We start from the raw sequence: 21,432 nt of genomic DNA on the forward strand, positions 1-21,432 counted from the left end.
AAACTCCACACACAGACTTTGCTCAGCGCACTGCCCCGATTTTATACGTAAAGCAGCACCAAAAAAGGGATCAAAGAAGCGTTTTAATAAGTTACATCGAAGTTACGAGTTGCAGGAGACCCCTCATCTCTGAAAGAGCTCAGGATAGAAATGATACTCTTTTCCACAAAAATCGGATTCAGTAACCGATGTGCAGCAAGCCAGTAATTACACACTCGAGAGACACACTGATTATTTATTTCAGAGTTGCACAAGCCTGGGTGCTCGGTGGGATGCCAGAAATCCAGCACACCAGCTATCAAAACTTGGACATCACTCAGAGCTTGTTGGCTGCTCTCTATTTCATGCATTAAGCCTCCCTTCTTGCTGATTAGGCTTGAAAGTAATACAAAGATCAAATATCAAAGAACATCCTTTCTTAAGACAATTTTACATATTTCACATTTTGCAACGTGGCCTCTGACAGATCTTGATAGAAAGCAATCATACAATTCACATAACTTAGAAGAGAAACTTGAATGTGAGACTGTCAGACTCTTCACTTCAAAAAGGGAGAACTGTTAGAACCAAACAAATAAAGAAGTATTTTCCATCTGGAAAGCAGAAAATTAGTTTTGGCCTTAATCTCACTATAAACACTAAAAAAACCAGCCCTCTCCATCGACATAAACCAGAGCTCCTCAGCCCAGAGGAGTCACTGTTGGATGTTTGGTTTTAAAAAACAAGACTATAAAATAAAACAGTATAAAGTCATAAAAACTTAGAAGATCTATTAGACAATATGGAGAAAAGACAGATTTACACGGCAACCCTGCTTGATACAAACAAAACACAACTCCAGCTCCAGAGCCGTGAAAAGCAGCCCGGTCATTTGGTCCAGCTGACTTTGGGAATGTCGTAATGCTCAGTCAGAGTATCCAAGTGCCTGTTGAAGTCCTGGGGGAGGGAAAGAGAAAGAAAACGGCTGCTGACATGACCAAGTTGAACCACAAGACCCCCCGCGTCCCTGCTTGTGTTTCACAAGGTGAAACAGGTTCCTTCAACCCAACAATAATAAACACGCTGGCCTGAGGAACTCAGGATGGTTTTGCTCACCTCCACTCGCTGCTTGTGGGTTTTCGACGCTTTCTTTAGGATCCGCTCCATTTGCTGCAGGAGACACACAAGGGCCGCTTACTGCCGGCCCTCGCAGCCCCCTCAGCGGCCACACCCGAGGGCTGCCGGGGGTTTTTAAAGCCTTACCCGCTTCTCCTGCATCTTCTCGTAGGCCACCTGCGCCGGGGTCCGCTTGTCCAGCCCGCGCTTCTTCTCCTCCTCCTGCTTCTTGCTGCTCACGATCTGATCCACGATCTGGGCCTTGTCTTTCGCCTTCTTCTTCTTCCTGCGGGGAGGGCCCGGTCAGCGCCCAGCCCCGGGCTGTGTGTCTCCTCCTCGCTCACCGTTCTCCCGGTCCCTCCTCACCATCCCCCCTTCTCCCCCGCTGCCCCCCGCCCCCCCCCCCCCCCCCAGGCCGGCCCCCCGGGCCCCCCCGCTGCCCTTCAGCCGCAGGGCACCGCGCTGCACCGCCTCGTACTCCGCCATGGCGGAACGGCCGCGCCGCGCCCCCTGCCGGCAGCGCTGCAACGGCGCGGCCGCGCCGCCCCCGGGCCGGGAACCGCGCTCGAGCCCCGTCCGCCCGCGCCGTCAGGGGAACCGAGCTGAGAATGAGCCCCGTCTGCCCGCTCCGTGAGGGGAACCGAGCTGAGAATGAGCCCCGTCCGCCCGCGCCGTGAGGGAAACCGAGCTGAGAATGAGCGGCCTTGCACCGCCGTGAGGGGAACCGAGCTGAGAATGAGCCGCCTTGCACCTCCGTGAGGGGAACCGAGCTGAGAATGAGCCGCCTTGCACCGCCGTGAAGGGAACCGAGCTGAGAATGAGCGGCCTTGCACCGCCGTGAGCAGGACCGGGAACGAGCCCCGTCCGCCCGCTCCGTGAGGGGAAGCGACACTGAGCCCAGTCCGGGGCTATCTCCGTGAGGGGAACCGAAGTGGGACTTGCAAAATGTGGACTACGTCAAGATCATCTTAAATGAGAATGTTTTTTGATGTAAACGCTTTGTACACTTTCAAACCTAGTCAGCAAGAAAGGAGACCTAATGAGTGGAAAGACAGCAGCTAGCAGCCCTTAGTCAAAGACATATGGTAACTAACAAGATTTAGGGGTGCAGTAAATAAAAATGTGTATGTATACATTGATAATTTGGCAAAAGATTCAAGATCTTTATATCCAACAGCTGAACTATCTTCATTATAATACTTAAAATCATGTCTATGGGTCAAAAAGACCCTGACCAGATGCAGACCCTTCCCTGAGCATGTGGAGAAGTTAGCTAGGCATTGGCTAACTTGTATGGAAATTACTAAATAATCGAGGGGCTGACCTTGGAAAAAGACTAACTCTGAGCTTCTGTAAATAATGGCATGGAAAGTCCAGTGGGGTGTGTTGGATTTGTGCAAACCCACCAAGCATCCAGACTTGTGCAAATAATCAGTGTCTCTCTCAAGGGTGTAATTATTGGTGTGTTGCACCAATAAATCTGATTTTGTGGACAACAGGACAGAGTCACCCTGGGGAGAACACCTGGAGATCCAGGCTATACCCAGAGAAACCAGCCCTATCCTTCCCCACACTTCTTGTTCCACCCCGAACAGAACCATTCCAGATAGTTTTTTCTATGTGAAGGTGCCCTGATGAGCAAGCCTGCCCTGGGAACAGATCTTCCACCAGCCAGAGGGAACCAGTGACCCAGAAACAGAGACTTTATAGATCCATGAAAAAGCAGCCTGCCACATGCTGTGCAGCCAGTTCCTCCTTTTTTTGCCTGTTATTTCGTCTTTCATACAGCCTGTAGCATCACATTTCTGTTTACATGTATGAACTATACACTCATCTTTTCAGTGTAAAGACCATATCTGTATCAGTATGGATGGATGGCATGCTAACAACCATTAATTAGAAGTAACATACATCAGCAGATGATGCAGAAGAAAAGGAGTGAGCGGACTTTATGGGTACTACCTCCAGTACAAACTACCATTAGCATTAGTGTATTACAACAATGTGCATTAAGGGAAAATACTGGCACAGGCTGCCCAGGACAGTGGTGGTCACCATCCCTGTGAGTGTTCAAAAAATGTGTGGATGTGGCACTTGGGGACATGGTATAATGGTGACCTCGGTAGTGCTGCATTAATGGTTGTACTCCATGATCTAAAAGTGCTCTTCCAACCTTTACAATTCTATGACTCTATAAAAAGTGAGAAGGAGGAGGGGTTACCAAATTTCCATCATTTGCTGTTAAATTTTAAAGATGGAAAATGCTACTAACACTTTTCAGTTAATTCACTGTATCTGAAGGCATGAAAAACCAGGATCCACTGAATCTACCTGCAGCTGAAGGGCACTAATGAGCAGCTATTACTTATTTGGCTAAATCTTGTAACCTGAGTCTTCGTGGTGCACACAGGAGACGGGTGAATGCTGCTGGATAAGAGCCTCAAGCAGCCAGACTAAAGATTTGATGAAATGCTCCTATTATGATACTTTGCAGCCTGTAGCAATTGGTTACCTGATCCTCTGCTGTACCTGAACCTCATTGTTGCAGCTTTTAATAACTGAATATCCAGACGACCTATAAAGGTGCCTTTGAGGAAAGAACTGACAGGAGTCAGTATTCCCAGCTCAACATGGGCAACAAGCAAACCATTTTCACTCAAGAGCAACTGGATGCATATCAGGTATAAAGCAAACTAAAGGGCTGTTTGGACATAACATTGAATAATGGCAAAGGTGTTGTTGGGTTTTTTAAAACAACATCTTTTAAAAATTAATAAGTAGAAGTACTGAATTGCAGCAAAGATTTTAGTAACATAGCTTGATTTCTACATCAAGAGGAAGGGTTATAAAATACTCCTAATTGTATGCCAAAAAGAAATCTTTAATACTTACAGATACACTACAATATAACTCCATTTAAGTCACTGCATGGGAAAAGTTTGGGCCAATGCGTGCTAAAAACTGTCATTACATGTTATACCTTTTCTTACTTCATAGGACTGCACATTCTTCACAAGGAAAGAAATTTTGAGGTGAGTCTTCTGTATGCATGTTGTGAGTAAAGGGCAGAGATCACTGTAAAGTCAGATTACATACGGGGTAAGGTATTTAAAAAATAATTTTCAAATGGATTTACTCAAATTTAGAGTGATACCTTGGGGCAATCTGAGCATTTTTGTTGGCTTTTTTCATTCCCAAACCCTGTCCTAAACTGAGTCAGAATTCTAAATTTTGTATTAATGTACTAGTCCTCTTTATTTATTAGAAATAAATGTAACAAATTACATCTTAGTGGCAGCAACATCCACGTTTCTCTCACATTGTTTTCAGACAGATGCTTCAAAGTATACTGGAGTATATATTTGAATATATATATATTCAAAGTATATATATTCTCTGGAACACTTCACTGGTTTATGAAAACATTAATGATTTTGTCACGTTTTCTTCATGTGTTTTTGTGAATGATTACACTGCTGCTCCAAGATGCATTTTTCCTGAAGCTTTCATACGCCTCATTGAACTCCCTGTTTAATCTCTGGCCAGAGGGTCTGATAAAGGCAGGATCAGATTCTGCTCAGGTGGGACTGAGAGTCCTCACTGAAAACATGAACTTGTTCTCCTCTCATAAGGGCTTGGCTGCATGTCCCGTGTAAGCCTTTTCACCTGACAGTTCTGTAGTGAAACTTTGTATTTTTCACCAGTTACAGTTATGTTGCTTGTTTTAATAATGGTTCTTCCAACAAAAACATACTAACTGTTACTTAGTGACTGATCTCCATCTAGTAATGGACGCAAAGTGTGAAAAATGAGATGGAAAAGCAAAAAACACATTGTTCTCAGAAGTCTAAAGAGCTCGTTCAGCCAACAAGCCTTTCTTTCTGTCTCAGGCTGTTTTACAGGTACCGAGATCTGGCCCCGCAGCTCGTTCCCCTTGACTACACTGACAAACCAGCCGTGACACTTCCCTACGAGCTCATTGGCAGCATGCCAGAGCTCAAGGTACTGAGCACACGACTCCAGTGACACATTTCAGTTTCATCTACCCTTTTTAAATAATTCATCCAGGACTAATTGCTGGGAGGCTGACATAGAAATAAATTTGGGCTATCGAAGTCAAAACTCTTTCTGGAAGCTTCTAGTAATTCCCAGAAAACACCCTGAAACAGCACAAAGGCTAAACAGGGTGTGGTTGGGTCTGCCTCTGACACAGCATTAGACAAGAACTTAAAAGGCAGAAAGGGGAGAATTTGCCAAAAAGGTGATTCAACAAAAATAATCTTCCTCCACTTGCCTTACCTGCACTGAAATCAGTGCTAGTAAGGATGACCTTCCCTTGCTCCTGTGCTCTGTTTCCCAGGACAACCCATTTCGCCAGCGGATAGCAGAAGTGTTCTCAGAGCACGGAGATGGCAACATGACTTTAGATGACTTTTTGGACATGTTTTCTGTGCTAAGTGAAATGGCTCCCAGAGACTTGAAAGCTTATTATGCTTTTAAAATTTATGGTGAGTGAGACATGCATAAGAAGTAAATGGGGAAATCCTGCAGCTTCATGTAGAGCTGCAAAATCCTCACTGTCACCATAATGATATCTAGTTACCATTTATTTTAATTGCATTTGAATGTTTGTTCTCCCTCTTCTAAAAACTTCTGGTTTTCTTTATCCTTTTGTCTCTGATTTATTTGGGATTAAGATTTACTACAAAATTTACAACTTGAAATTATCGGCAGTTTTCAAGAGCTGATAACATTTAAGAAGTATTTCTGTCTGAGGGGCTGCTTGGAAAAGTACAGCACAGGGGATTTGGCTGCCCATGAATCTGTAGGGTGGATTTGGGAGGGGGGAGGGAGGGAAGCACACTGCAGGCTTTTTTCTCCAAGGACAAATGTAAAGATTTTTTTTTTAAGTACCATTTACAGTTACTTTCTTTATGATCAGCTAAAGAAAAACAATATATCAAACCAACATAATATTGCTGGAATGATTTAATGATGGCTAGGCTATGTTTAGCCATTAAACTACTTACAATTGTTACCCTTCTGTATGAAAAGGAGAAATTAAGATATTTTTATTTTGGAACTTATTTCTTTTACAAGTAGATAGAAGTAACTTCATTTCCAATTTGAGAGTTCTACTGATAAAAATCCATCACAGCCTTGGAACCAAACCCTTCTATTGGGTCTTGGCAAACAACCATGTAAAATGCTGACCTTTGTCACTTTAAATTGTCACCTTTGTCAGATTTCAACAATGATGATTACATATGCAAATCAGATCTAGAGAAAACTGTTAACAAATTAACCCGAAATGAACTGACCCCGGAAGAAGTCAGCCTTGTGTGTGAAAAGGTGATTTACGAGGCCGATGTGGATAATGATGGCAAACTGTCCTTGGAAGACTTTCAGCATATGATCGTACGAGCTCCAGATTTCCTCAGGTAATATTTGTTTTTAATTTCTAACACAAAATTCTCTTAGTTTCTTTGTCAGAAGCCTCTGAAATCTGTGTTTACATCTCTTCAGCCTTTGCAGATCACCACTCTTCCCTGGCAGCTTCTAGTAGTTGCCCACTGCAAACACTGCAAAAATTGTTGCTTGAAAAAGCCTGGAGGCTTCTTGACTTGCTTTTGAACCTCCAAAGTACTTTTTAGATGACAGAAGGTCCTTGTAACTTAAAGAGTTAGTATTAGCACTTAGGCTGCATTGATAAGTGCATGAGATTTGCTCACTCAATGCTTAACATAGTGTCAAGGTGGTTTCTGATGCACATCTGACACAAAACTGCATTTGAATCTTGCATTTACTTAATGTACCCAGTCTTTGCAAATGCTTTGAAAAATAAAGTTTCCAATTTATAATAGTCCTAGAATTAACTGTAGTAAACCCTTTGAAGAGAATGATACATAAGTGATCATGACCTTTTTTTAACAGCACCTTTCATATTCGAATCTGAATCTAGTCAAACATGGGGACGGGAGCACTTCTGGGACTTTCAACAACTATTACTTCACCTGAGATTACTAACCATGAGAGCACAAGATGAGAGGGGCAAAGAGGACAGCTTCTGGTAACTGAACCAGTCAGAGAACTGTCTTTCGTTTCTCTCTTTAAAAGGAACAATTCATTAAACTCTTCATCAGGATTGTAATTTAGAAAAATGTCTACTCCCCACCCTCAGCTAGAGCAAACCTGGCCTGGACAGTCAAAAGAGAAGTATTTTGTTTTAAAGTTCAGATACCACCAGGTAGTGAAGGAACTTGTACCAAGCTACAACCTCTAAAAATTCACCCCAAAAATGCCTGAACAAGTAAAAAAATCCCTTTAGTTTCAAAACCGTAAGTAACTCCTCTGATTATTTATGGTCTTAATAAATGGTCCAGTGAATCAATTCCTGAAGTGTTCTCCCACAATGCAGATTTACAATTAAAAAGTCAGCATAGTTTAGAGACAAAAGAGTCCAGCCCAGGTCCTGTCCCTCTCCTCCATTTTTGGAAATCCCTTATTTTCCACACCCACCAGGCTCCCTATACACAAATGATGAATAGGACTGACAAACTTTTAAGTTTGTAAAATTCTCTTTTCAAAAGAAGTTTATTTATGCAGTGCTCAGGGTCCTGTACAAGAGAGTAAAAACAGACACTGTAATAAACAACAGTTTTGTTTTAATACAAACAAGAAAATCAATGAGAAGTGTTTAAGAAAGCAGTTGTAATGTGGGAAGGGTGGCAGCCAAAAGTGACCATTCAAAAAATACAATTTACAGTTATTTTTACAAATTTTGGGATGCATTAAATTCCCTTCGAAACGAAGTTGTAAGTCCCAACTCACACTGTGTAGAGCAGACGATTCCTGCAGAAAGGCTGGAGAGACTAGTTAACCAGCCAGTTACCTTTATTAACCACAGAAACTCCTGGGATCAGTGAAGGATGGGTCAGGGAATAAGGCAGCCTTGAACACTCAGACTGCAGTTACCAATCACATTCCTTTGAACAGATCTTTAGTTAAGCTAGATACGAAGACACAAGTCAACCATCATTCTTCCCCAAGCCCTACAACTTCTACAAGTACAAAGGAGTCCATCCTCACACAGCTGTTTGTGCATTCTCCCAGCAAGTCCAAGAGAACAAGAAATCATGGCAGTTTTGAGCATAATCGTCGGCCAAACACACCACCACAATAACCCCTTAGCAACCATCAGGGAGATGATCAGCATCTCACATGAAAGGAGAGACCAAATAATTTTCAGCAGCAGTAAAGAGACTTACAATAATCCATAGGATTTATAAATCTGAGTCTGGAAGTCTGATGTTGGCATAAGGTTCTGATGTCAGGAAACATGAGCTGTGCCTGTCAGCACAGGACACAGACAACACGAGTGTTAAGCAAGTGTTAGAACAGCAGTTCCACCATTTACTGACAGATTGACAGATCTCCACCCCAAGGGGTGACAACTATGCAAAGTACTGCAACCAGCCTCAAAAATAAGGTCAACCACAGAATTCCATGATACTCGCTAAAATAAGGAAATTTGAGGACACGCTCAAAAATGGGTTTGTTTCTCTACAAAACAAATGGTAATCAATTACCTGACATTTTAGTGGTATTTAAACACTGAGAATATGTAGTAGGCACAGTCAGTTTTGCAGACCTACTTAAATTCCTCAGTTTTACAGATTTTGGACCCAATTTCAGATTTTTTCCTCCTTAGTTAAAGGAAGCTCAGACACAAGTAGATTGCTGTATGTATTTACGCAGTACCTCTCTGATAATTGCATTTTCCGCTACATTCATACTTAATAAACACAATAATTGAATGATGTGATGGAAACATACTGTACTTCTCCTAGATTTGGTGCCTGTGTTTAGTGACACATAGCTAAAGCCCATGTGCAATGCAGTGTCTTTAACCTTTTCCTCTCTTACACTTGCATTTTAGGTTTCATGTTGCTTACACAGATTTAATGTCTGTGTAGAGCCTTCACACCCAGAAGTACAGTGATGACTGTAGTCACAGTAACTGTACGAGACTTCCTGAAATCAAGCAATAATGTTGTTCGTAAACCCAACCATTTCAAAGGAAATAATGTTATAATTAGGTACATAAACATATGAAACAACCAGCGTAAGTTTAAACAGAAGGTATTCACATACAAAGAATTCTGAATGCAAGAGGAACTTCAGATTTAGAAAATGAGTGAAAAATCACAATACCATCCTTCAAGTTTTACCCACTTGTAAATGAATATTGTTTGCTTTCCTGTCTTGAGATGAGTTATTGATACAGTCCACAGGCAAGAACCAGCATCATGGCAGACCCATGGTTATCATGTTAGATAAACCACCAATTTTTCCAGTCACTCTGAAAAATAAATCTGGCTCAACATCTGGCTGTATAAAGCACAAGACAGATGCAAGACAATCCACAGTTATTACTAAGCCAGAAGCAAACTGTTACACAGATTAGTTATGTAAGAAATTCAGTCTGTCTTACCACCTCCCCAGCTGTGCCTCAATAATTTCTTGAAGCACACACAAACTCTTTAAAAACATCCTTAGCTCAAGACAGAGGTGCTGCTTGTCCAATCTACAGGTCTGTGTTAACTATACTCTGAAGCACATGCTGTCTAGAAGCCTCCTCAGTAACTTAACATGGTTTTATCCTACAAATACATCTGTGTGTAAATCCACTACAGTGCACGTTCATCAAGTCCTCATGCTAAAAAGCCACAAGTAAACAAAAAAACAAACCATCATAAGGTTCTGTTTACAGGAAAGCTTTAATCAGGACACAGATCATCTGAATGCATCTAAAATGCATTTTTATAAACCAGTAACTTACACAGTGAAATCTTTTTCCATTTTAGAACAGGCAGTATTCCTGTTGGGCCCAACTGTGTGCTGCAGATTTACGAAGCTTAATTGTGAATCCAACAGATCTCTTAACTACAGCAACACTTATTAGCACAACTCTGAGGCCCAGAGTTCAATACCACAAACTTGAAGAAAACAAACCAGTGAGTAAATTCAACAACTTCAAAATCAACTTTAATTTTACCCTTAAGTGCAGTTGTCAATGTAAACAAAGCATGTTTCAGTTCCAGCAAGCTGCAGGACACAGCTGGTGTCTTCACTGGAGTCAGATACAGCATCACTGCAATCCCCTGACAGCAGCCTCGGAAGATGATGCTCTTAGTGGCTCCTTTTGTCAGTCTAATCCAGACTCAGGCTTGCAGCCCCTGACCTGTGAGCAACCACCCACTGAGGAGCTGTACTTGGCTCTTGCATTTCACACATCGGAATGTACTGGACTGGGTTTGTGGGAATGAGTAACACAGACTGTTCTCGTGAGGACTGGATGTGCACTGGCACATGCTGTGAACAGGCTGTTGCTGCCTGACAGCTGTGGGGATCAATATCCAGCAGCAAGGCCAGTCTCAGTCTAAAAGAGTCTCTTTTCAGAAAGTGTTCTGATGTGCAATATTTATTTGCATATGTGAGCAAGTGTGCTTGGGAACACACGACCAGGAGCAGTGCAATACATTTCCTTGTCACGATTTAAAACAACATACCATGTCTTGATAGATCTGGAGTCATTCCCAGCTGGAGAGTCGTAAAGCCACCCGTTGCAAGGTGACAGATTTTGTGTAAGTGTCCCTGCCTGACCCTGGTTCTCCAAGAACAGATGACAGATCATCTGTACAAGACTCACTGTAGCCATCGGCTCTTGTTAAACACATCTAAATGTCTGGAGTACTTAATTAAGCACAGTCAAGTCTAACATGGATAAATTCCCAATGGTAAGGACCCATTCTATTTACAGCACACATTATTAAAAAAAAAAAATAGAGATTCCTTTGAGGAGATTTTTTTTAAAACTTCAATTGTACTTGTGGATTGTCTAGAGTAACACAACTGAGTAAAAGACAGGCAGATAAAGGAGTTTCTCTGTAGTAGCAAAGAAGTGGAGCTGCAGAAAGCTCCCTCGTACCTCCCAGGAAGGCATCAGCCTGCACTGCTCACCTCGGTGCATTTCTGGGATGGTCTCATGCCACTGTTCTGTGTGCAGCTACACACTGGGTATGCACGTGTACCATGGATGCACACCTGTACTTCATTAACAGTGGCATTTAAGTTTCCTATTTTGATCATAACTTCATCTTTCTAAACTGGATACGTGACAGATACGAATGAAGACTGAAGTCTGTCAGCAAAGGTGCTGCATCCCAGGTCACATGTGATCTGTTCTCCCTCTGCTAGACAATACACATGCCCAGTGGCAATCTGACAAAAATAAACTTGTTTCATCTCCAAAACTGAAGAGTCAGACAACTACCAAAATAAACCATTTCTTATTCAGATGGTCACAAAGTGACAAGGTATGTCGGGAGCACTAAGTCCACAGACAGAGGAAACCTCACTTAGCACAGGCACAATCCAGCTCAGATTAAGGCCATGTCCCTCACAGAAGAACACATCGGAAAAAGCTGCTTTTCTTTTGCTGGTCTTGTGTGATTTTGACTCCCTGGTTGCTGCCTTGTGGGCTATTGCCTTCCTGAAGATGTAAAGAATATCCAGTTACTTGCTTATACTTAACAGATTCTTCCACCCATACTTCATCTGGTCATTCTGTTGAACCAAGCCTGACATACACAAAACCCTTTCTTAAAATCAGCAAGAAGCTTCACTCATTTACCCGAGTCTTACATCAGCCACAACAAAAGAGTGGAGAAGTGCATCTGCAGCTTCTGGCTTCAACCAGCTTACACTGTGCCTATGCCTCAGCTTCCAGCAACTCAAAGACAGCCGAGATTAAAAAATAATAAATTACAGGGCACGTCTGGCTCTTGCTGAAAGGCCTAAGAATTGTCAGCAAGACCCAAAATATTCCACTGTATCAGCTCGTGTCTGGTCACATGAAAGTGGAAAGATCAGGAAAAGTAGAAGGAACCTTCATTAGCTTCATTTCACATTCCTTAAGGAATAATCCAACATCACTATGCATTTATTTGTTTTAAGAAGACAACCCAATTGTTGCTCAGGATATTCATGCAAAGGTTATCCAAAACCATTAATTCTTTACCTATTCTTAAACAGTTTGAAGTTTCTACCCTGAAGTATGATGTGTGCCTCCTCTCTAATTTATATGATTTTCAGACTGCAAGAGTGAGAAGTATCATTAAACTGCTCTACCCCCCACCTGACTTTTGGTAAAACAAATAATAGGTAATTTGATTTAGAAAACTTCAACCATTGCAGCTAATTCCTGAAATGCAGAGACAGCCAACGTCAGAGCACAGCTTGATGAACTAAAAATACATTTCTAGAACTTTCAGTGATCCTTCATGCAAGAGACCACGATAAATTTTTTATATACTGTGAAACACTTCTTGCAATGTGGCTTTTGGTTTGCTTTTTTCTTTTTCTTTCTCCTATTTAAATTCAGCATGGATGAAATCAAAGTTACTCACCAACTTCTTGTCCATTTTTGCTTTGATATCTCTTGCAAGAGTGAAAAATGCCTGTGACAAGTCAAACAGTTCAGTGTTACAGGGTAAATAAGATGTTTTCTAGCAGTTTTGTTTAGCAATAAGCTGCCTTCCTAAGTTTCTACATACTATACAAGAACATCAAGCTTTCAGTATTTTTTCCTCTGCTCCAGGTTTTAATGCTCCTTCTCTAGCTCCACAACCTTCTTCCTGAGCTCAAAGCCACAACGGCACCCCCAGCCAGGGTCTGTGCAGCAGGAAAGTGCTTAACAACCCATCTGTGGTACCTAACAATAGAATTCTGCATCCCACCAGAACGGGCAACTGTCCACACCGCTGGTTTGCACAAATAGGACAATAAATACAAGAGAAAGGCATCCGTACTTACATTCTCTATGTTTATATTTGCTTTCGCACTGGTCTCCATGAATTTAATCCCAAAACTTGCAGCAAGCTGAACAAAAGCAGACTGCGCATTAGTTGAACAATTGCGGGAACAGCTCCAAACACACCCCTGGGCACAGCCTCTGTCCCTCCTGCCACCAGTCACTGGAGTTGGCGATTTGTTCAGGCAGAACAATTTGCAAAAATTAGGAACTAAATCTCTCTGCAATTGGCATCTCACTGGCTTTGCTCTGCTCTTTTACACTCTGCACACATTTTAACTAGCTCTTTTTTTTTTCCTTTGTTTCTTGCATAGATACCTCATCAGTCTTGTAACAACCACAGTGCAGAAAAAACCTCTGCCTTGACTAAGTAACATCTGACACCAGAAAAGATAATCCCATCCATCTTGTGTCAGTGGCTTTCAGCCAAAAGAGACATCTTCTCCGTGTCCAACTCTAGCATCCTTTCAGAAAAATCCCGCTTGTTGCCTTGCATCTGTTAGATGATTGACAGGAATCCTTAACATGGGTTCAGCTTTTGATCCCGGTGGGGAAGAGCATTGCCATGACAGCTTGGGGAATGTTCAGTCATTCCACTCAGGAACACCACTGGGGTACCATGGCAGCATGCAGACAATGATCAGGGCAGTTTTTAGACTCTGAAAAGCCTAAGTCAAAATACATCAATGCCACGGCACTTACCTTCTCCCCTTGCTCTCTAGAGACTTGTCTTTTGTCATTTGCATCACATTTGTTCCCCAGGATCATTTTTTCAACATCTGGAGAGGCATGCTGAGACATAGACCAGAGACTCAGGCTTGGCTTTCGTGGATAAACATTATCAGACAGATGAGGCACCCACCCAGTACCCAACACAGAGATGCCAGCCCCGAGAATCTTCACAGATTTCCAGGGTCCCCCAACCCCTCATCCCAGCATGCGACCTGCACCATGGCAGCTCTTGGATCAGTTGTTGGGGAAGGAAACTGTCACATTAGGTACTCTCAAAAGTACAGGGGCTACAGCCCTCACAACAAATCATTATCAGACCAGAAGCTATTACTGATTTCCATCCCACTTATCTTCCAAGTACCCTGCAGCACGTGACAAAATGTAATGCTTCTCAAGCAATTAAACTTCAATTGCTTTTAGAGGAAGAAAGGGCACCTTTAACAGTCAGCAATAACTAAAGAGAGAAATTACCTCTTCAATATTCCTCACCCAGTTCCGAATATTTTCAAAAGACTTTTCATTGGTGATGTCATACACTAACATAATGCCCTAAAAGTAAAGAAAGATTGTTTCAGCAGGAGTTAAAGGTTTATCCATAGCAGAGAGGAGCAAATCAACGGTGGCTATTTTTAACAACTGGTTCACAGTTAATGGCAGTGAGATAAGGTGTGCAGGACATGTATTTATAGAGCAAAACACGGAGGAAGGTGCCTTTCCAAAGCCCCGTATCACCGCAGCACAGCTCCAGCACCCCCTGGAGCAGGAGCACAGCTGTGAGTGCCCAGCCCGGCAGAGCACCACACTGGGAGAGGGCCAGTTGTGAGTGTCCCACGTCAGACCCAGCTGACCTGACCCATCCAGTTGGGTTTATCACAACCCATATCACAGAATCACCCATTTGCTCCTACCATGGCTCCCCTGTAGTAGGCGGTTGTGATGGTCCGGAATCGCTCCTGCCCAGCCGTGTCCCTGGAACAGACAGAACACGGGGCTCACGCAAACCACCACCACCATTAGCTCAAGTTAGTACTACCAAAAGCTTTAAATAAATTTGAACCAGTCTTCAGAGCACTAGAACTACCTTTCAGGTTCTAAGATACCATAAACTACTGAACAGCACAACTGCATAGAAACTTAACGCATCCCCACGCACACCACACAGCCCCAGTATCAAACACCCGCTTCAGCAGAGAAGCCTTACCAGATCTGCAGTTTGATTCTCTTGCCATCGAGCTCTATCGTTCTAATTTTAAAGTCAATACCTGAAAGAAGAAGCAATTACTTTACTCAGAGGGCCTGCCGAGAGGCCAAATCTAACGGCATTCCCTTCCATTACGGTGCTCACTTTCACGTCCTCAGTGCTTCTTCGCCGCTGCTCCCCAGCGCAGGCTGGTCCCCAGGGGCTGAGGAGCCGGACGGAGCAGCCCCTCACGGCCCCCGGACGGAGCCCCCCGCGATGCCAGCGAACCCGCCCCGCCGGTCCCGCGGCCCGAGCCCGGAGCCGCGGCGGCCGCAGCCAAACCCTCAAACGGGACGAGCCGCGGCCGCCGCCCCGGCGGGACCCCCGGGCGGGCCGGTGCGTAGCGCAGCGAGGCGCGGCCCCGGCAGATGCTCACCGATGGTGGAAATGAACGTGGCGTTGAAGGCGTCCTCGGAGAAGCGGAACAGGGCGCAGGTCTTGCCTACGCCCGAGTCGCCGATCAGCAGCAGCTTGAACAGGTAGTCGTAGGTCTTCGCCATGTTTGTGGGCAGCGGCCCCGCCCACCGCACGCCCATTGGCGAGCCCGGCGGAAGGCGCAGGGAGCCCGCACGCCATTGGCGGGCGGCCGGGACTCGGGTGTACGCGGCGCCGCGATTGGCTGCTGGCCGGTTTCGTCACTTCCTGCCGCGGACAGACGGGGCCGGGCGGTGGCATAGTGACGTCACTCCTGTAACCGCCCGCGCCGTGACGTCACGTCCCCCGAGCAGGAGCCGAACAAAAAGCCGCGAGGAGGCCTCAGTACTGTGAGAAAGTGTTTAATATGAAACGGCAGGGACAGGGGCCCGCGGGGGTGGCACCACCGCTCGGGCGCAGCTTCTACCGGGGTTTATATAAAAAGACTAACGAACCGTGAGGAGCAGCCACGGGATGGGACACGCACGGCCCCGGCGCGGCTGGGGCTCCCCGGGATGAGATGGCCCCGAGGGACGCCCAGAGCCTGTCGTGAGGCTGTGCTGGTCATAACTTAATTGGCTGTTCCAGGATACAGAGAGAGAAAGGAGAGAGCGATGCAGCGATGCAGGCACAGGGCTGGTTCCTGTTGGTTGCTGTCAGCTCTGCGCTTCTCATATACAGTTCAGTTCATTTAGCGTCTGGTCCAGTGTCTGGTGCAAGCCCAAGTTCTCCTCTTTGGCTTGAGCAAGTTTTTCTAGTGAGAAAGAAGAAAACCACAAGATTTAAATCACATTATTTTATAGCCTTTTCTCTTTAAATAAAATCTGGGGTAACTTACCATCATATTTAAGACACCTTTATATCTGTATCATCAAAATGGGGCCAATTTTTTTAATTGCTGTCCTTTAGGGAGGTTTTTTGGACACGTCTCATGTAATGCGAAAGAGCTGTGTTCTAACGTGTCATTTACAGGACACGTCCTGCTGGGTTTTCCTTGGACTGAGAGGTTTTTAACCAGGCTGGTGGAGCACAAGAAGACGCTGAGTGCACTTAAAGCTTTTTGCCGACACCCGCATCCCTGGGAACACTAAAATTCAAGTGTTTGCCAGAGCCAGGTCCTGGCCCATCCTGACCGTGTCTTGCCCAACCCTACGTGAGGAGCTGAATGTGTTTTCAGCATCATCCCCAGTGTATTTGAGGTGATTTTTACAGAAGTAATCCCTGAAAGATGAAGGGTAGAGGTATCGTGTTTTATTGAGCTCAGTTCCCACAGAGGTGGAAGGGTTGCTTGTGGAAGTGGCACAGGAGTGACAGGGATTACAGGCAAGAAAAGCTTGAGAAAACACAGTGAGTGGGAGCCCGCCGTGTCTCCACACAGGGGCAGGTCACAAAGAGGTCATGTCGTTGAGGGCATGATCAAGCTCCTCACTGATGGCTTTGTACTTCAGCTTCTGAGCGTAGAGCTCGTCTGTCAGTCACGAGGGCAGCAGGAACAGGCCAGCAAGAAATGCAGGGAAGAGGCCACAGGAAGAGAACGGAGACAGGCAAAAGGCAACAGCAGCCAAAGGAATTGGGGAAGAAAACAAAAGAAGAAAACAGAGGTGTACTTGAGTATCAGAAGGAAAGCAAAACACCCACAAAGCTGCTTGGTGAGAAGTTTCACCTATGTGAACTTTTTGTAATCTCACAATTATTTTCCAGTAAGCAGATTAAGTAGGGTTGGGATCTTGAGCCCTTGAGTCCCTCTATCTGTAAGTTGGCCAGAATCAGGTCATTGTTACCAACTTTATGAAAGAAAACGTTTTTTAGGAGAACTTCCACCACACATGGCAGGTGCCCCATGGACACATCACACCCATCTACCAATATGCCTGACAAGTGCTGCTGTTCTTTCCCAATAAAATCCACCACCCACTCCTAGAATTTGTTCTCTGATTTGAAACTGACCACTTTTAAAGAAACTTGAGTCATTCCATACCTTCCAGGTCATCAATAGACTTTTCCAGTTTGGCAACAGTTCTCTCTGCAAATTCTGCACGAGTTTCAGCCTAAAAAAAGTTGAAATAGCATCACTGGATGCTCCTAAAAAAATTATGCCCAAAGACAGTTTGGGGGATGGCCAAACTTACTTCTTTCAGCTTGTCAGAGAGAATCTTGATTTCTTCTTCATATTTATCTTCTTTTTCCGAGTACTGTGAAAACAATGAACACTCTCCAAGGGAAGTTGTAGCAACAATAATAAAAGTTTATGAAACTGTGACCTATTTATAACCACTTTTCCTTTTACAACAGATGTAAACACCATTTCCGTGCTTTTCTCCTCTCCCCCAGACCTTCAGGCTTGTTTGGGCAGAACTGATGGAGTGGTACCCCACAAGCAGGCAGGTAAAACCTCTCATTTGCTTTGTATTTCTGGTTTATGTCTATGAATTCTATTTACAAGGTTTGGCTTTGCCCGTATCCTTTAGTTTACTGAAAGAACCAACCTTTTCAGACTGAGCTTCCAAAGATTTCAGGTTGTTTGTGACGTTCTTTAACTCCTCTTCAAGGTCACTACATTTACTGTAAGGGGAAAATAAAGTATGAATTACTAGTGTGCCTGTTATGATTTGGAGGAGTCTAAGAAATACAAGGGACAAGTGTACAAACAAGCTTTTTTACAAGTACTAACTACATGCCTGCCTACCAGGAGATTTTTCTGATGAAATGTAGTGTTCACCTTTACTGTATTCTAAAAAGTTACTCACACTTCAGACACCTCTGCACGCTCCTCAGCTCTTTCCAGTTCACCCTCCAAAATAACCAGTTTACGGGCAACCTGTAAAAAGACAACAGCTGCATCAGGCCAGTCTGTAGTTCACAGAATCACACCATGGCTTGGGCTGGGAAGGACCTCAAAAATCATCTCGTTCCATCCCCTGCCACAGGCAGGGACACCTTCCTTAGAAATTTTCAAAAAGCACTCGGAAGTACTACGTTCCTGCTTCCTTTGAATAAGGAAATTAGGTTAAAGCATACACCCACAGATGTAACAGCCCTCCCCACTTAGTTAGATTTTGCAGTATTTTTATTTAGCATTAGGTACCTAAGATGCTGCAAATCACTATTAAAATTCCTCCTTGTTGGGACTGTTCCAAGGTTGAAGCATCACCCACTGCCAATTGAACAAAGAGGGACTAAACTGAAGAGTAACGTTATTGTTCATGGCTCTCCTGTAGGTTTAACCCTTCTCCCTTTTACCTCCTCATATTTGCGGTCGGCTTCTTCAGCAATGTGCTTGGCCTCCTTCAACTGCATTTCCTGAATTTCCATTTTCTCTTCATCTTTCATTGCTCTGTTCTCAATAACCTTCATTCCTCTGCAGAAGTCAAAGTATGTTTAATGTAGAAGCATTTTAGCACTTGTAGCTCAACTTCACAAAGTGGAATTCAGTATTTGTAACTGAAAAGTGGCCCATTATGACCACCATGTTCATCAAGGCTAACGGAATTACCCAATCAAGCTTCTAAAAAAGTTCCAAGTCTCTGACCTGCCGTCCACATTAGTATATGCAGATACTAAATTACACAGGAATATTTTATTCATATACATTCATTTTTTAACCAACAGAAAATAAAAAAGGAACATACCTCTCACTCTCATCTGCTGCTTTCTCAGCCTCCTCCAGTTTCTGCAGGGCTGTGGCCAGTCGTTCCTGGGCACGATCCAATTCCTCTTCCACAAGCTGGATGCGTCTGTTCAGAGCTGCCACCTCACCTTCAGCCTGTGTGAAACAACCGCCCAGAACCGGGGTTACACAGGCCACTTGCTGCTGGCAAATGTTCCCAGCTAATCAGTTTCCTTAAAACTGCAACAGCATCTCCCTGGGACATGCAGGGGAGCTCAGGGGCCCTTCTGCCTCTGATTTTTTTGTTTGCTTAAACTGTGGCATCTCAGGAATGTCAAGGTATGGAGTGTGTGCTTGTCCTTTCCTTTTTTAATGGTACTTATCATTCCTGCCACACAAAAAAGGACTACAGGATTGCGAATGGATCGGGGTATTTTTGGAGCACTTCACAGGGCTGCATCTATCCAAAGTTAAAAAATGAACTGTTTCCACGATGGCTTAGTTCCAAAACCTTCACCATTGATTTCTCTGCCCTTGGTTTCATCCAGTGACACCCTGTCACAGCTCACTGTGAAGTCTGAGCCAGTTCCTGATCCATCCTGGCTCCCGAGCCTGCAAACACTGTAGAATCTACGTGGTCAGCTGGGCACAGACAGTGGCCTCGGCATGGCAGAGTCAGGCCTTTTTTGGGACAAAATTAGGTATGTTCTTAAAATAAGTTCACTTTGCTTCCTGCGGTACTTAAGGAATTAGGCAGGATGCATTTATTAATAATAAGATCTGTGTGTGTATTATTGAATAAACTGCACAGTAATTGGAACACTATTAACATATAAAAAAACAGACTAGCTAATAAATGGAAGAGACTGCTAGGAGAAATGCTCCATACAGACAACATGGACAAATTGGTGTCCATAAATATGTGTTTATTATATTTATTATATTATTTAATTGCTTGTTTTTGAAGGAAAATAAAGCCCCACTTAATTAACTGCCAGGTTTGTGCACTTTATTGTCCCCACATCCGAGGAGGATTGCCATATACAAGATTAACTTTTTTTCTTTCCAAACGCTTTTACGGGATATAGACCCTGGAAGGGCAACTGTTTTATGCTTTATGTTAGAACACTTGGAAGAAAATAAGTGTTTTGCTGCAGTTTAGCAAATTTGGTCACTGACCACTCCTAAGCTAGACAAAGTGGTTTCCATTTGCATCTGAGCCATCTTGGAAAGGAGTTCAGTGGCTACTCCAAATGGAAGCTGACCCAGGATTCCTCTAGTCATAAATTATCCAACATTTCATCTGTTTTTACCCAGTGCTGTGTTTAACTTCCCGATTTATACACAAGGCATCGATCATGTAAAAAACTGGCATCTGTTCTGTGGCAGCAACTCCTTCCACTAGACAGGGTACTTTTAAGTCACATTTTAATTCAGCAGGATTCCAAAGCTATGAAGCCGGGGCCACTGGGAATCTGGGGTGAGCCTGGCTCCACCTCTCCCAGCAGCAGCCCGCAGTCCTTATACGGTAAAACTAACTCGCTGACATGTGATAAAATAGCAGGAAGATGCCGGGAAGGCTGATCGCACACAAATCTAAGTGAAACCAGCTGTCCAACCCCGGGAGAGCCGCACGCTAGCGGAGAATTCGCATTTCTCTGTGAAAACCAGGAGGTTAAAGTTATTTTTCAGCAGTTCGGACATTTCCCAGCTGTGCCGAAACCAGCGGTGCGGCGCCGAGAGGCGGGAACTCCCCGCTCCGTGTCATGCGGCGCTTTTCCCTAATTAAACAGCCATTTCCTACTAAACCCGCTCCCCAGTGCCGATCGGTGCTCGAGCGCCTTTTCCGCAGGGATGGGCCCCAAAGCGCGATAAGCAGAGGGCGCCGGGGCCGAGCCGCCGCCGCGCCCGGTTCCCCCGCGGGACGGGACGGACGGGACGGAGCGGGCGCTGCGGCAGCGCCGGCGGCTCCCGCGGAGCGCAGCGGAGCAGCGCGGGGACAGCGGAGGGATGGAGGCAGCCGGCGGCCAAGCCATCATCCCGCAGCAGGGAAAGCCGGGCACGCCCCAGCGAGAGAGAGCCAGAGACAGGAAGGAAGGAGCAGCCCGGGAGAGAGCGACCGAGAGAGGCGAGCAGGCAGCCCGGGCGGTCTCACTTTCTCCCGCAGGTCCCGTTCCAGGTCCAGCTCCCGCTGGAGGACCTGGGCGCGATCCTCCGCCTCATCCGCCTGTTGCTGCAGGCACTGGATCTTCCTCTTCACGGCTTCCAGGGAGCTCGGCGCGGCCATGGGCGCGGCGCGGACGGCGGGCTGCGCGCGGCGCTGCTGCACGTGGCGGGCCCGCGCCTTTCAATGGCCCGATGACGTCACGCGGCTGGAGGTGGTGACGCAGCGCTGAGGAGGCGGCGCGGGCAGGGCGGGACAGGCGCGCCCGGGGCCGGCCCGCGTCCGCCCGGCCCGCGTCCGCCCCG

The 21,432-nt window shown here is 45.0% G+C and overlaps 4 protein-coding genes and 1 long non-coding RNA gene across 9 annotated transcripts in view; 2 read left to right on the top strand and 3 right to left on the bottom strand.

Moving 5' to 3' along the window:
• Positions 1-215: 215 nt before the first annotated feature.
• On the bottom strand, positions 216-1,626 carry FAM32A (family with sequence similarity 32 member A). The gene is made up of 4 exons (XM_042024333.1): positions 1,507-1,626; positions 1,243-1,383; positions 1,096-1,149; positions 216-936 (listed from the first exon to the last, which is right to left on the bottom strand). The coding sequence occupies exons 1-4, from the start codon at positions 1,579-1,581 to the stop codon at positions 868-870; spliced, it is 339 nt and encodes a 112-aa protein (XP_041880267.1). The 5' UTR covers positions 1,582-1,626; the 3' UTR covers positions 216-867.
• A 30-nt stretch (positions 1,627-1,656) lies between these two features.
• CIB3 (calcium and integrin binding family member 3) lies at positions 1,657-11,015 on the top strand. Its single transcript, XM_042024331.1, has 6 exons — positions 1,657-3,776; positions 4,093-4,127; positions 4,986-5,097; positions 5,456-5,603; positions 6,341-6,536; positions 7,030-11,015. The coding sequence occupies exons 1-6, from the start codon at positions 3,726-3,728 to the stop codon at positions 7,049-7,051; spliced, it is 564 nt and encodes a 187-aa protein (XP_041880265.1). The 5' UTR covers positions 1,657-3,725; the 3' UTR covers positions 7,052-11,015.
• RAB8A (RAB8A, member RAS oncogene family) lies at positions 7,671-15,611 on the bottom strand. Of its 2 annotated transcripts, none has more exons than XM_042024329.1 (8): positions 15,319-15,611; positions 14,904-14,964; positions 14,611-14,671; positions 14,174-14,251; positions 13,673-13,762; positions 12,973-13,038; positions 12,567-12,617; positions 7,671-11,650 (listed from the first exon to the last, which is right to left on the bottom strand). In XM_042024329.1, the coding sequence occupies exons 1-8, from the start codon at positions 15,476-15,478 to the stop codon at positions 11,558-11,560; spliced, it is 660 nt and encodes a 219-aa protein (XP_041880263.1). In that variant the 5' UTR covers positions 15,479-15,611; the 3' UTR covers positions 7,671-11,557. The 2 variants fall into 2 exon arrangements, with proteins under 2 accessions (XP_041880263.1, XP_041880264.1); XM_042024330.1 differs by having other exon boundaries at positions 8,341-8,445.
• A 91-nt stretch (positions 15,612-15,702) lies between these two features.
• TPM4 (tropomyosin 4) overlaps positions 15,703-21,432 on the bottom strand; it is a 9,058-nt gene continuing 3,328 nt past the window's right edge. The window contains exons 1-8 of one of the 4 annotated variants that reach the window (XM_042024327.1): positions 21,119-21,302; positions 18,986-19,119; positions 18,597-18,714; positions 18,104-18,174; positions 17,843-17,918; positions 17,486-17,548; positions 17,335-17,404; positions 15,703-16,110 (exon numbers count right to left, since the gene is read on the bottom strand). In XM_042024327.1, the coding sequence (XP_041880261.1) occupies positions 16,028-16,110; positions 17,335-17,404; positions 17,486-17,548; positions 17,843-17,918; positions 18,104-18,174; positions 18,597-18,714; positions 18,986-19,119; positions 21,119-21,250 (747 nt within the window). In that variant the 5' untranslated portion in view covers positions 21,251-21,302 and the 3' untranslated portion in view covers positions 15,703-16,027. Of the gene's footprint in view, positions 16,111-16,592; positions 16,825-17,334; positions 17,405-17,485; positions 17,549-17,842; positions 17,919-18,103; positions 18,175-18,596; positions 18,715-18,985; positions 19,120-21,118; positions 21,303-21,432 lie in introns of those variants that run through there. The other 3 variants (XM_042024328.1, XM_042024325.1, XM_042024326.1) reach the window with 3 other exon arrangements.
• On the top strand, positions 16,824-19,960 carry LOC121662779. The gene is made up of 2 exons (XR_006015405.1): positions 16,824-17,741; positions 18,966-19,960. It is a non-coding gene; the product is annotated as an uncharacterized LOC121662779 (long non-coding RNA).

Source organism: Corvus kubaryi, unplaced genomic scaffold, assembly GCF_017639235.1.
Source record: "Corvus kubaryi isolate FWS band 111438036 unplaced genomic scaffold, C.kubaryi_AGA036_p1.0 37262, whole genome shotgun sequence".
NCBI classification, from domain to species: Eukaryota; Metazoa; Chordata; class Aves; order Passeriformes; family Corvidae; genus Corvus; species Corvus kubaryi.

Excerpts from the sequence above, each read along its gene's own strand:
- CIB3 (XM_042024331.1), top strand. The coding sequence starts at position 3,726 with ATGGGCAACAAGCAAACCATTTTCACTCAAGAGCAACTGGATGCATAT. Across the intron at positions 5,098-5,455 it reads GCAGCATGCCAGAGCTCAAG|GACAACCCATTTCGCCAGCG; the intron begins GTACTGAGCACA and ends TCTGTTTCCCAG. Across the intron at positions 5,604-6,340 it reads TTATGCTTTTAAAATTTATG|ATTTCAACAATGATGATTAC; the intron begins GTGAGTGAGACA and ends CACCTTTGTCAG.
- RAB8A (XM_042024330.1), bottom strand. The coding sequence starts at position 15,478 with ATGGGCGTGCGGTGGGCGGGGCCGCTGCCCACAAACATGGCGAAGACC. Across the intron at positions 14,965-15,318 it reads CACGTTCATTTCCACCATCG|GTATTGACTTTAAAATTAGA; the intron begins GTGAGCATCTGC and ends TTCTTCTTTCAG. Across the intron at positions 8,446-12,566 it reads CAAAAATGGACAAGAAGTTG|GCACAGCTCATGTTTCCTGA; the intron begins GTGAGTAACTTT and ends CTGTGCTGACAG.
- FAM32A (XM_042024333.1), bottom strand. The coding sequence starts at position 1,581 with ATGGCGGAGTACGAGGCGGTGCAGCGCGGTGCCCTGCGGCTGAAGGGC. Across the intron at positions 1,384-1,506 it reads GGGCCCGGGGGGCCGGCCTG|AGGAAGAAGAAGAAGGCGAA; the intron begins GGGGGGGGGGGG and ends GGCCCTCCCCGC. Across the intron at positions 937-1,095 it reads CCCACAAGCAGCGAGTGGAG|GACTTCAACAGGCACTTGGA; the intron begins GTGAGCAAAACC and ends TCCCTCCCCCAG.